Source organism: Lutra lutra, chromosome 4 (assembly GCF_902655055.1).
Source record: "Lutra lutra chromosome 4, mLutLut1.2, whole genome shotgun sequence".
Lineage (NCBI taxonomy): Eukaryota > Metazoa > Chordata > Mammalia > Carnivora > Mustelidae > Lutra > Lutra lutra.
The window spans coordinates 119,095,503-119,108,542 of NC_062281.1; the positions used below are offsets into that span (position 1 = coordinate 119,095,503).

At 36.4% G+C, this 13,040-nt stretch overlaps 1 protein-coding gene across 1 annotated transcript in view; it reads right to left on the reverse strand.

Annotated features, from left to right (window-relative positions):
* The window catches only part of BRDT (bromodomain testis associated), a 77,706-nt gene that overhangs the window by 59,836 nt on the left and 4,830 nt on the right, over positions 1–13,040 (reverse strand). The window contains exons 2-5 of the mRNA XM_047728540.1: positions 4,781–4,922; positions 4,381–4,620; positions 3,078–3,215; positions 1,589–1,703 (exon numbers count right to left, since the gene is read on the reverse strand). Of these exons, the coding sequence (XP_047584496.1) occupies positions 1,589–1,703; positions 3,078–3,215; positions 4,381–4,569 (442 nt within the window). The 5' untranslated portion in view covers positions 4,570–4,620; positions 4,781–4,922. The remainder of the gene's footprint in view (positions 1–1,588; positions 1,704–3,077; positions 3,216–4,380; positions 4,621–4,780; positions 4,923–13,040) is intronic.

Genomic DNA, 13,040 nt, shown 5'->3' on the forward strand with positions numbered 1-13,040 from the left:
CTTCAGTTTTATTTCTAATTAAAATGTAAATTGAACTTGAGAGTTAGAGTGGTTACACATCTTTGTAACCCCATAATATATGCATTATAAATGACAAACATCCAAATACATATTGACAGGAAAAGTCAAAGAATTTTTTGTCTGAGGGAAACTTAAGCTCTTAGCAGTAATTTGAGCATCTGAAACAAGTAGCTACAACTTAAACATTAAGAATATATTAAAGTGTTTCTTTTTTTAAGGGAAGCATTCTAAAGGTAATTTTTACCTTGCTAGAGATACTATTTTAAGTCAGCAATAATCTTTGCTTTAACAATTTAAATAGCAAACTGATCTTTTTATTATCTACCTTGTAAGGGCTTATTTTAATCTTTCAGAACCCTAGGCCTTATATTGTCAGACCTAAGATCAAGCTTTTCCAAAGGTGAGAATAAAATAAGAACTCTAACAAGACAGTGAATATCTCGCAGGATTGAGTAAAGCTTTAAGTCATGACCCATCTTAAAGACCTACCAACAAGGAAAAAAAGCATAGATTATTACCAATACACACCACCTTTGTAGTGGTGTAAGTCTCTTATATTCCAACCAGTTAACAATTTTATAAAGTAATTTATAAAGTGAACAATGTTTACTTTATAAACATTTACAGCCACAAAAGTGAAATAATTTCCTAACATTATACATGAGGAAACTAACATGGAATGATTAAGGAACTTATCTAAAATGTACACCATCAGCGATCCAAAAATAAACCAACATTTCATCTATGACAACCTTGGTTAACCTCTACAATAAATCCATTTGATTACTTAAGATTAGTTTTTTAACTCTGTATTTAAATATTATAATTATTAGCTGTAAAATGTTCCTCTCTAAAGTTTTTTTTTGTTTTGTTTTGTTTTTAATTAAGAGTTAGAAAAAAGGAGAATATTCAGACCCAACATAACATTTCACTCTTAGCTATGGGATCTTTTCATACAAGAAAACATTGACAATTTTGGCTTCTTATTATCATAGCACAGATACAAGAGCCACTAAAAATACTAATAAATGTACTGAATGCCTACTATGTGAATGGCACTATACTATAGGAAATCTCGGGCTCCAAGGCCATAATCAATACAATATTCCCTAATCTTGCATGATACATCTTTGCTTTCAAAGTCTGCCTTACTGTTTAAATAGACATTTTATACCAATACAATAGGATTTAGAAGGACTTCTTTTTTTTCTTTTAAAGATTCATTTATTTTGAGAGAGAAGGAGAGAAAGCACACATGCATACAGGGCAGGGAGCAGAGGAGAGGGAAAGACAGTTCCAAACAGATTCCGTGCAGAGCCTGGTGCAGGGCTCATTTCCATGACCCAAATATCACCACCTAACCCCAAACCAAGAATAAGATCCTTAACTGACTGTGCCACACAGGTGCCCCAGGATATGGAAGGACTTCTGAACATCTATCCCCTTAAAGGGATTTATTATTTAGTTCTAATCATTATATTTACACACACACACACACACACACACACATTCATATATAATACAAAAGACAGAGAAAGTAAGAAAACATAAACCTCTTCTGTCTTACCTTTCTTTATTCTTTCCTTGCCACCCACAATTTGTTCTTCTTGTGGCATCTGAGATAATTTCTGCCTAAACAACTTCTCTAGAGCTTGTGCCATAAGAACAATGTCATCTCCAGGCTAGAAAATTTTTAAACATAATAAGGTTACACAATATGGTCACTGTACCAAATTTCAACAATTTAGGCTACCTTAGAGAAGGCAGTGACATAGTACTCTCAGATATTAACAAACATTGTTTATTGCTTCTAAATTAAGTGCAGAAAATGGTGTATCAGCTCATATTTTAAATTCTAACATTCTACCCTTTTTACTTCTAAAAATAACCGAAGTAGCCTTTCTGAGTACTAGAGTGTTACAATCCAACAAATCCTACTAATACAAAAAGGTTTTAGAAATTAAAATTTCTACCTCACAAATAAGTTAAAACAAAACATGTTTATGGCTGTGGAAAGTACATGATTTGATATGATGTGATGCAGTTTTCAATTAACTAAGTGATAAAATGACACTGCAGAGCTAATTCAGTTTTTAAATCTTTTTTTTTTTCCGATTTTTAAATCTTAACTATCCGCATAGAAGTCTTCGGCTTGCTTTATTTGCTACTGATTAAAAAAAAACTAAGTAGATTACAAAGCAAAAGCCTAAAGCAGGTTCTTACTTTGAACACTTACTTTGAAGTTAGGCACTTAAGGAAAATAACTGAACTTCGTTTTAAAATATTAAATGTAAAAGGACACTTGGAATTGTTACTTTTTAAAAAATCATATTGGCTAAGAGTCTTAAATTTAAGATGGCACTGAGAGTTTGGGAACCAAAATTTCTATTACATTGTAGCATTACCAGTGGTTTTGAATAAATGGGATTTCAGTTTTAAAATTTTTAGATACAGAACAGCTTAAAAAGAATGCAGTACTCTGGAAAACAGGAATACTCTATGGAGAAAAAAATGAATACACAAATCCAGTTTTATAGGACGAAAGCTAAAGTGGAGACTAAGGTCAAATGCCCACATATATTATCAGAGAAGTCAATTCATTAACACAAATGCAAATACTACTCTTGGGTATGTAACAGAGAATGTGTCTCATCTTTAAGTTAACTTGTCATGAAGTTTAGACGTATATAATTTGTCTGCATTCATACCATGAACAATTAACCAAGATTAGTATATAATAAAGTTTACCATTTATAATTAAATGGCAGAAGTATGATAGAGAACATTTTGAAATGATACTTATAGAAACTATCATTGGTATTTCATTTTTTAAAACATAACAAACCATTACAGCTATTCAGGCAAAATTATGGGAAATAGTCTAAATAAATAGATATATGAAAATTATGAAATCCAGTAAAAAATAAACATTATCCTTAAAAAGTCTGTAAAATACCCCAAATCAAGACCTGAAATCTGAAATCAGCATACATTCTACAAACATCTTCTATAAGAGCAAAGAATTACCAAGTATAACATAAATTTATACAACATACCTTGTTGTATAAATAACAATTTGAGAACATTATGTTGAAGTCTGCTATACATTCTGAAGCCTTCACATAATATTTATGTTCTAAGCGCTTCTTAATTGTATTTAAATCCATTGGGGTCTTTATAATGGTGTAATAATCCTAGTTTTTAAGAAGAAATTTTAAATGTTAGTAGTAAGAACAAATTCACTACAACTACTGGTACACAAGTAGATTTAAGAGGTTATACACTTGTAACTAGATTACCTTTAAAAATCCATAATTTAGAAACCGAAAATTTTATACTGAGAAAGCTGACTGCCATGGCATTTTTTTTTTCCAGAGAAAAAAATAACAAAGAATCACAAAAACAAGAATGTAAGAGTAAAACTATCCTGGAAAATAAAAAGTGAAGGGCATGAAGAAAAACCTAGAATTTTATGGAGTCTGACAGATCCAGAGTATAATCCCAGTGCCATGGTTTACTATGCAACAAATTACTTAACTATTCTGTTATCAGATGGCTGAAAATACCAGAGAGACTTAAAGTTGAATTCTGTATATGATGCACCTAAGTCTACCAAGAAGTAAGTGTCAAGAAAAACTTCATGAAGAAGCTGATATTCATGACCACCTTGTACCAAAAGGACAAGTGAGGGGTGCCTGGATGGTTCAGTTGGTTGGGCATCTAGCTCTTGGTTTTGGCTCAGGTCATGACCTTGGGGTCATGGGATGGAGCCCCATATCAGACTCCAGGCTCAGGACAGAGCCTGCTGGAGCCTTACCCTCTTCTCCTGCTCACATATACACATTCTCTCTAAAGTAAATAGATAAAACTAAAAAAAAAAAAAAAAAAAAGTCAGGTAACACATTCTCTAACAAGAAAACACGTATTATAATTTACCAAACTGTTAAAATAAGAATTTCAATGCTCAGAAAAATGAGCTTTGTTGTTTAGGAAAATTACTCACTAGAAAATTCTTCAGTGGTACAGAATAAGTTAGAGGTCTTCATTAAATTAAATATATTTTATAACATTAAAGACTAGTTTATGGGGCGCCTGGGTGGTTCAGTGGGTTAAAACCTCTGCCTTCGGCTCAGGTCATGATCCCAGGGTCCTGGGATCAAGCCCCGCAGCGTGCTCTCTGCTCAGCAGGGAGCCTGCTTCCCCCTCTCTCTCTGCCAGCTTCTATGCCTACTTGTGATCTCTTTCTCTGTCAAATAAATAAATAAATAAATTTTTAAAAAATACTAGTTTATTTCTTTCTTTCAGAGATTCACAGTGTTTTTCTCTTTTATAAGTAACATAATCATAAGATATACTTACTGGCAACTTTAGTTTCACAGCATCCACAGGCTGCTGAAAAGGCCAGGAAAAACTGTGCTTCCATAAAGCCTTCAAGACAACTTTTTGTAGATACTGAAGTTGATTTGTCAATCGCCCATTTTTTTTAGTATTTATATATTCTGGTGGTGGAGGGTTAACTAGAGCTGTTTGTCGACTTGACAGAGACATTGTCAATGGGATCAAATCCTGATATTACAATGTTGCCTATAAATACACGTCCTTCAACACAAAAGTAAAACTGAGTTACATTCAAAGAACATTTAAAATTGTTTCTATAGGAACTAAAAAGTGTTAATGAGTAATATTATGTTTTACATCACATTATGATTAAGACAACAAAAAAGCCAAGTGATAAACACATTTGTAAACAAATACGAACCTCTTTCTGTATAAGTACTAAGAGTTGTTTCATTATGTATGCCTTAGTTCTGGATGATTTAAGGTATTTCAAACTTTCATAGTATTTCTTCTGGCTTTCTAAAATACAAATTGAGGTCTTAGCAGGAAAAGTCTGTAAGTTTCTGGTAAAAAAGAAATAACAGGAAATGTTAAACATAACCGTGGTATGTATGTATATACCCTAAAATTAATTCAATGAAAGAAGAAATGCAAAATAGAGGATTTTTCTGGATAATTTAAATAAAGGGATTTATTTGTTTACTTAAGGAGGCTTTACCCAAAATGTAGGGCTTGAACTCTCGACCCTGAGATCTAGAGTCACATGCTCTACTGACTGAGCCAGCCAGGCACCCCTAAAGTGATTTACTTTAAAACCTAATACAGAAACAGGACACATATTAAAATGTTACTATTAAGTACATATTACTACATCTAAAATAAAAAAAATAAAACTTTGTATTTTGGAAAGATGGTATCTAACATTCCTAAAGAGCATTAAAGGACAAAAGAGCAAAGGTACTATACCAAGTATCTCAGCAAAATGAAAAGGGCAATTATTAAACAAATTGCCCATTTTTAAAAAGATTTTATTTATTTATTTGACAGAGATCACAAGTAGGCAAAGAGGCAGGCAGAGAGAGAGGAGGAAGCAGGCTCCCTGCTGAGCAGAGAGCCCAATGCGGGGCTCAATCCCAGGACCCTGGGATCATGACCCGAGCCAAAGGTAGCCACTTAACTGACTGAGCCACCCATGTGCCAGTCAGTTAAGTGGCTACCTTGGCTCTGGTTATGATCTCAGGATCATGGGATCAAGCCCCACATTGGGGGTGGGGATGTCTCTGCTCAGTGGGGAGTCTGCTTCTCCCACTCCCTCATACTCTCTCTTACTCTCTCTCAAATAAATAAAATCTTCTTTTTAAAATTATGGCAAAATATATAAAATTTACCATCGTAACCTTTTTTTTTTCAGTAGGCTGTATACCCAACATGGAGCCCAACTCCAGACTTGAACTCACAAGCCTGAGATCAAGACCTGAGCTGAGACAGAGTCAGATAAATTCAGCCAAGCCACCCAGGTGCCCCTATCATCTTAACCATTTTTAAGTGTGTTGTTCAATAGTGTTAAGTATAATCATTTTTGAGCAACTAATCTATGACTTTTTCATCTTGCAAAACTGAAACTTTATACCTGTTAAATAACTCCTCATTCTTGGGGCACCTGGCTGGCTCAGTGGGTTAAGCCTCTGCCTTTGGCTCAGGTCATGATCTCAGGGTCCTGGGATCGAGCCCCGCATTGGTCTTTCTGCTCAGCAAGAAGCCTACTCCCCCACCCCCCACTGCCTACTTGTGATCTCTGTCAAATAAATAAAATCCTAAAAGAAACAAAAAACAAAAAAACACCTCCTCATTCTTGCCTCCCCCAAGTTCCTGGCAACCACCATTCTATCCTATTTCTATGAATTTAACTACTCTGGGTATAATAGTAGGATCATACAGTTGTCTTTTTGTGCCTGGTTTATCATAGCATAATGTCCTCAAGATTAATCTATATTGTAGCATATGTCAGAATTTCCTTCATTTTATAAGGTTTAATATTTCACTATACATATATACCATACTTTGTGTAACCATCCATTCATCAATGGACACTTGGTTAACTTCCACCTCTCTCGCTATTGTGAATAGTGCTATAAACATGGATGTATAAATATCTCTTCAAGACCCTACCTACAACTCTTACAGATATACCCCAGAAGTGCAGAACTGAGAACTGGTGGATTATACGGTAATTTTTTTTTTTTTTTTTAGGAATCCCGGTACTGTTTGCCATAGCACCTGCAACATTTTACATTCCCACCAACAGTGTTCCAGTTTCACCACAACTTCACAACACTTTTTTTGCTGTTGTTTAGCAGCAAGCACACTAATGGTGTGAGGTATCGTGGGTCATTTAAAAAATACCAAGCCCAGGCCCCAATTCTTGGTGATAAGGCTTACAAATCTGCTTTTTAAATTCTCCTGGTGCTTGTGATGTGTAGCCAGGATTAAGAACCACACTAAAATGAATTAACGTGGAGGTGATTATCAATCTTATAATTTATTGTACTTCCTTACCCTCTTCTCATGTTATTCAAACATGAACTAGAACTCTTAACGTCATCAAGAACAAAGGAGATACTCTAGTGTTGCAACTAAAACTGGTTCTGTTCTGTATTTATTTAGTCTATCTTTGGAGTGTCCTAATCACTATACCCTCCCTCCTTCACAAAGATAACCACTATGATGAATTCTACCCCTTTAAATTGTGCCTGTTTTTGACCTTTACAGAAATGGTTTTTACTACGTATTACACTGTTTTTTACTATGTATTACACTGTATCTGGCCTTGTACCAGTATTATGTTTGTGAGATTTAACTATGTTTTATTTGTTCATCTTCACTGCTGTATTTTATTCTATGATTGAGTTATATCACAATCTATCCATTCCTCTTGGGACTTTTGGGTTATTTCCAGTGTTTGACCAATAACGCTGCCATGAACGTGCTTGTAGTGAATATGTGCATGCATTATGTTGAACATAAACCCAGAAGTGAAACTGTTGGATCACATAGCTTATATGTGTGTTCAACTTTAGTAGATACCAGTTTTCCAAAACATATCAATTTATATGCACAACAGAGCTTGGAGAATCCTACTTACTCCACGTCCTTGTCAATATTTGGTATTACCAGTGTGTTCCATTTCAGCCATTCTGGTGAATGTAAAATGGGATCTCATGATTTTATTTGTATTTCACTGAGGATTCATGATATGAAACACCTTTTAATGTCTATTGGTCCCATGAATATCTTCTTTGCCAATCACCTGTTGAATGGTCCTACCCATTTTTCTCTTGTGTTGTCTGCTATTACCTTATTTCTAGCTCTTCATACAGTCTGAATACAAAACCTTTATCTTCTCCATGCTTTTCCTTTACAACCTCCTTTTAAGTAAGCATTCTTTCCCCTCCTCCCCAATGCTAATCCATCTGCTATTACTCTGCTTCACCACTACCATGTTTTTTTTTTGGGTTTTTTAAGATTTTTTTTATTTATTTATTTGTCAGAGAGAGAGAGGGAGAGAGAGCAAGCACAGGCAGACAGAATGGCAGGCAGAGGCAGAGGGAGAAGCAGGCTCCCTGATGAGCAAGGAGCCCGATGTGGGACTTGATCCCAGGACGCTGGGACCATGACCTGAGCCGAAGGCAGCTGCTTAACCAACTGAGCCACCCAGGCGTCCCACCACTACCATGTTTGTCTACTTATTTACTGTCTCCCAACCCTCCCTCCCCCAGTTCCCAGAATGTAAACTCAGTGTCAGCAGGGACCTTGTGGGTACTGACCTACAACAGATTGAGGTCTTGTCTGACTAATGCTTAGGACAGAGCCTACATAGGCTGAATTAAAGTGTTCAGATTCAGTTTTATGTTAGAGATCCAGCAGATGTGACTTTTTTTATATATAGGGAGAAACAGGGAGAGAAATCAAGAACGTTATACTTATAGGGACACCTGGGTGGCTCAGTTGATTAAGTGTCTGCCTTCAGCTCAGGTCATAATTCCAGGGTCCTGGGATGGAGTCACACATCAGGCTCCTTGCTCAGCAGGGAGCCTGCCTCTGATTCTGCCTATGGTTCCACCTGCTTGTGCTCTCTTTCTCTGACAAATAAATAAGATCTTTTAAAAAAGAATTTTTTACTTTTAAATTAGGTCCCATTGCTCAGAAATTTGCCTTAAAAGAAAATGAATGAATGACTTAATGTCTATCAATTTAAAAAATGCATTTCCAAACCTCATCAAAACCTCAATTCCACTATACCCTTTTTGCAGAGGATCTCAGTCTACAAGAGAAACCATTTAAAAATTAACTTCCATTAGCTTACTTCCTATTCTATATTTAAGTTCCTCCTTTCTTTTTCATGAAGATCTTTCCCCTTTTCCAGAACCTTATTGTTTTATTGGTTATTCCTTTATTTCCATTATTGTGGGTTTCTTTATTAGGTATTGGAAGGCTTTCCTCTAAAGATTATACAATCCATAATTATATTTCCTGCTCTTAAGACCACATTTTCTACCCTTAATTTTTTTGTAATTAATTTATGCAGATATCTCTATCCACAGATATGCTCTAGTCAGTGTCTTAAGTTTTTTCCTTAAAACATCTTTCCACAAGAACCTAGATGTCCATCAACAAATGAATAAAGATGTGGTATATATATACAATGGAATACTATGCAGCCATCAAAAGAAATGAAATCTTGCCATTTGCGACGACGTGGATGGAACTAGAGGGTATCATGCTTAGCGAAATAAGTCAATTGGAGAAAGACAACTATCATATGATCTCCCTGATATGAGGGAGAGGAGATGCAACATGGGGGGTTAAGGGGGTAGGAGAAGAGTAAATGAAACAAGATGGGATTGGGAGAGAGACAAACCATAAGTGACTCTTAATCTCACAAAACAAACTGAGGGTTGATGGGGGGAGGGGGGTTGGGGGGGTGGGGTAATGGACATTGGGGAGGGTATGTGCTATGGTGAGTGCTGTGAAGTGTGTAAACCTGGCGATTCACAGACCTGTACCCCTGGGGATAAAAATATATTATATGTTTATAAAAAATAAAATTAAATTAAATTTAAAAAAATTTAAAAAGTGAAAAAAAAAAAACAAAACAAAACACAAAAACACCTTTCCACAAAAAAACCTGCACACAGATATTTATAGCAGCTTTATTCAAACATTGCCAACACTTGGAAACAACCAAGATGTCTTTCAGTAGGGGGATGGATAAACTGGAACAACATGGAGACAATGGAATATTATTCAGCGCTAAAAAGAAATCAACCATCAAGCCATGAAAAGACATGGAGGAATCTTAAATGCATACTAGGCAAAAGAAGCCAATCTGAAAAGTCTACATACCATCCAATTCCAACCATATGACATTCTGGAAAAGGCAAAACTATAGGGAGACCGTAAAAAGGTCAATGGTTGCCAAGAGGTGGGGAGAGGGAATAAAAAGATGGAGCACCGAGGATTTCTAGGGGAGTGAAAAGATTGTGTTATATTATAATGACGGATACATACCATTAATATTTGCCCAAACCCTTAGTATGTACAACACCAAAAATGAGCCCTAATGCAAACTAAGGTCTTTGGGTGATAATGAGGTATCACTGTAGCTTCATCTGCTGTAACAAATGTACCACTCTGGTGGGAGCTGTTGATGATGGGGGAGAGGTAGCATGTATGGGAGTCGGTAGATATATGGGAAATCTGTATATTTCTCCCAATTTTGCAGTGAACCTAAAATTGCTCTTAAAAAATAAGTACTTAGGAGTGCCTGGCTGGTGTAGTTGACATCTGACTCTTGGTTTCCACTCAGGTCATGATCTCAGGTCATAAGATAGAGCCCTGTGTCAGGTTCTGTGCTCAGCACAGAGGTCTGCTTAAGATTCTTCCTCCTTCTGCCCCACTATACACCCCACCTTAAATAAATAAATAGATAAAGATTTAAAGAAAACACCTTTCCTGCTACATGCTTATTAACATAAAAAACAACCAACCAACCACTGGGTGCAAAAAAAAATTTTTTTTTTTTTTTTTTTTTTGACAGAGAGATCACAAGCAGGCAGAGAGGCAGGCAGAGAGAGAGGAGGAAGCAGGCTCCCCGAGAGAGCAGAGAGCCCGATGCGGGGCTCGATCCCAAGACTCCGAGATCATGACCTGAGCCGAAGGCAGCGGCTTAACCCACTGAGCCACCCAGGCGCCCCCAAAAAAAATTTTTTTAAAGGTCAAATACATCCATCTGGTTTCTCTCCTTTTCCAAAGATCACGAACACTGAAATATTCCAAAGCCCTCACTGTCTTCCTCAATTATCTTCCCAGACTTCTCTGTAGTATTTATTTATTTTTTTTAAGATTTTATTTATTTATTTGTCAGAGAGAGAGAGGGAGAGAGAGCGAGCACAGGCAGACAGAATGGCAGGCAGAGGCAGAGGGAGAAGCAGGCTCCCTGATGAGCAAGGAGCCTGATGTGGGACTCGATCCCAGGACGCTGGGATCATGACCTGAGCCGAAGGCAGCTGCTTAACCAACTGAGCCACCCAGGCGTCCCTCTCTGTAGTATTTAAAATAGCTAACAACTCTTAAAATTGTTCTCCTCCTTTATACCCCATATATCCTTAGCTATTCATATAACTTCCTCATATGCCCCTTATATTTCAACCCCACTTGTCATTTTCTTGCTTTGGTACTTTGATCAAACATCTGCACAAAATTAGTCAAATCCCAAAATCAGATTTTTGTAGTACCTATAAGATAATACTTAGTAGTAAAAACTTAAAAAAGTACGTATTGGTAGGTGCTTGGTTGGCTCAGTTAGTGGAGTGACAGGTGTTGTGAGTTCAAGCCTCAAGTTGGGTCAAGATTATTTAAAAATAAAATAGAAAGGGGTGCTTGGGTGGCTCAGTCCATTAAGGGTCTGCCTTCGGCTCAGGTCATGATCTCAGGGTCCTGGGATCGGGCCCTGCATCAGGCTCTCTGCCTAGCAGAGTCTGCCTCTCCCTCTGCCCCACCCCCTGCTTATGCTCACACCCTTTCTTTCTCTCAAATAATAAATTTTAAAAATCTAAGAAAATAAATAAATAAAAGAGAGCCTGGGTGGCTCAGTCAGTTCAGCACCTGATTCTTGATTTAGGTTCTGATCATGATCTTGAAGCCCTAGACAGGCTCTGTGCTCAGCACAGTCTGCTTGTTCCTGTTCCTCCTGTTCCCACCCCATGCATGCATGTTCTCACTCTCTTGTTCTCTCAAATACATAAAACCTTTGAAAAAAAAATAAAATAAAATAGCATGTACTGGGGTGAAAGACTATATGTCTCCTGATTAAACAAAATGCAATATACACAGAACCCATAAAGGCTTTTGGCCAAAAATATGTAACAAGTGGTTAGATTTAACTTTCATATAACAGAAAATTAAAGGGCTAGAGCTGCACTGTCCAAAAAGACAAGCTATAGCCACACAGAACTATTTAAGTTTAAACTAACAAAAATTATCAAAATCAAAAACTCATCCATATTTCAGATGCTCAATAGCTATTATCTGTCTACTGGCTATTGCATGGGACACTGCCATCACTGCAGAAAAGTTCTGTGGGACAGTGCTAGGAAAATGAAACAAAAGCATAAGAAAACAGACAAATGTAGAATATATAATATCCTAGAAGACAAATGACCTAAAACAAGTAAAAAAAAAAAAAAAGATAAAACAAGACAAATGGTTTATCTTTTATAAAAAGATTGTCAAAGAAAATGTGGAATAACTGCTCTGAATTAAGATATAACTGAACTCAATTTATCATCCTAGATCAAATCTTGGTTTGAGATCAGCTATTAAAGACATTTTTGGACAACCAGGGAAATTTAGGGAATTGTTCACCTTGCCAGGTATAAGAATACATTATGATAGGTCTGAGAATAGTATGGTGGTTATGCAAGAAAAAGATGTTTAAATGGATGCTCAAAAAATTGGATGTCAGGGCGCCTGGGTGGCTCAATGGGTTAAGCCGCTGCCTTCGGCTCAGGTCATGATCTCGGGGTCCTGGGATCGAGTCCCGCATCGGGCTCTCTGCTCAGCAGGGAGCCTGCTTCCCTTCCTCTCTCTCTGCCTGCCTCTCTGCCTACTTGTGATCTCTGTCTGTCAAATAAATAAATAAAATCTTAAAAAAAAAAAATTGGATGTCAATAGCGACACCTATAAAACAGGTTTCAAATGGTTTAGGAGAAAAACCTATATACAAAAAAGCAAACATACCAAAATACTGACAACTGTTGGTAGATATATAGGTCTTCCTTGTATTTTTTTCTGTACATTAAGAATTTTAAGCAATAAACTTAGGGCACGTTGTTGAGAGCTGTAGATAGACTTAACCATGAATAAGAGCAAAAATGGAAAAAGTTAATTTTTTAACTTTTTAACAATGATAATTATCGTTGGGCCAAAAAAAAAAAAAAAAAGTTAGTATTTGATAATCTGGTAATGATATCAGGAGTATGCCCTGCATTCTTTGGCTAGAGGCCCTGGCTTCTAGTGCAAGGTGAAGCTCTCTAGTTCAAAATATTCTGTGTAATTAACCCAGTCTTTCTGTTCAATGAAATTTTCTGTTTCTTATTTAAAGAATTTTTTAAAAAGCAGTT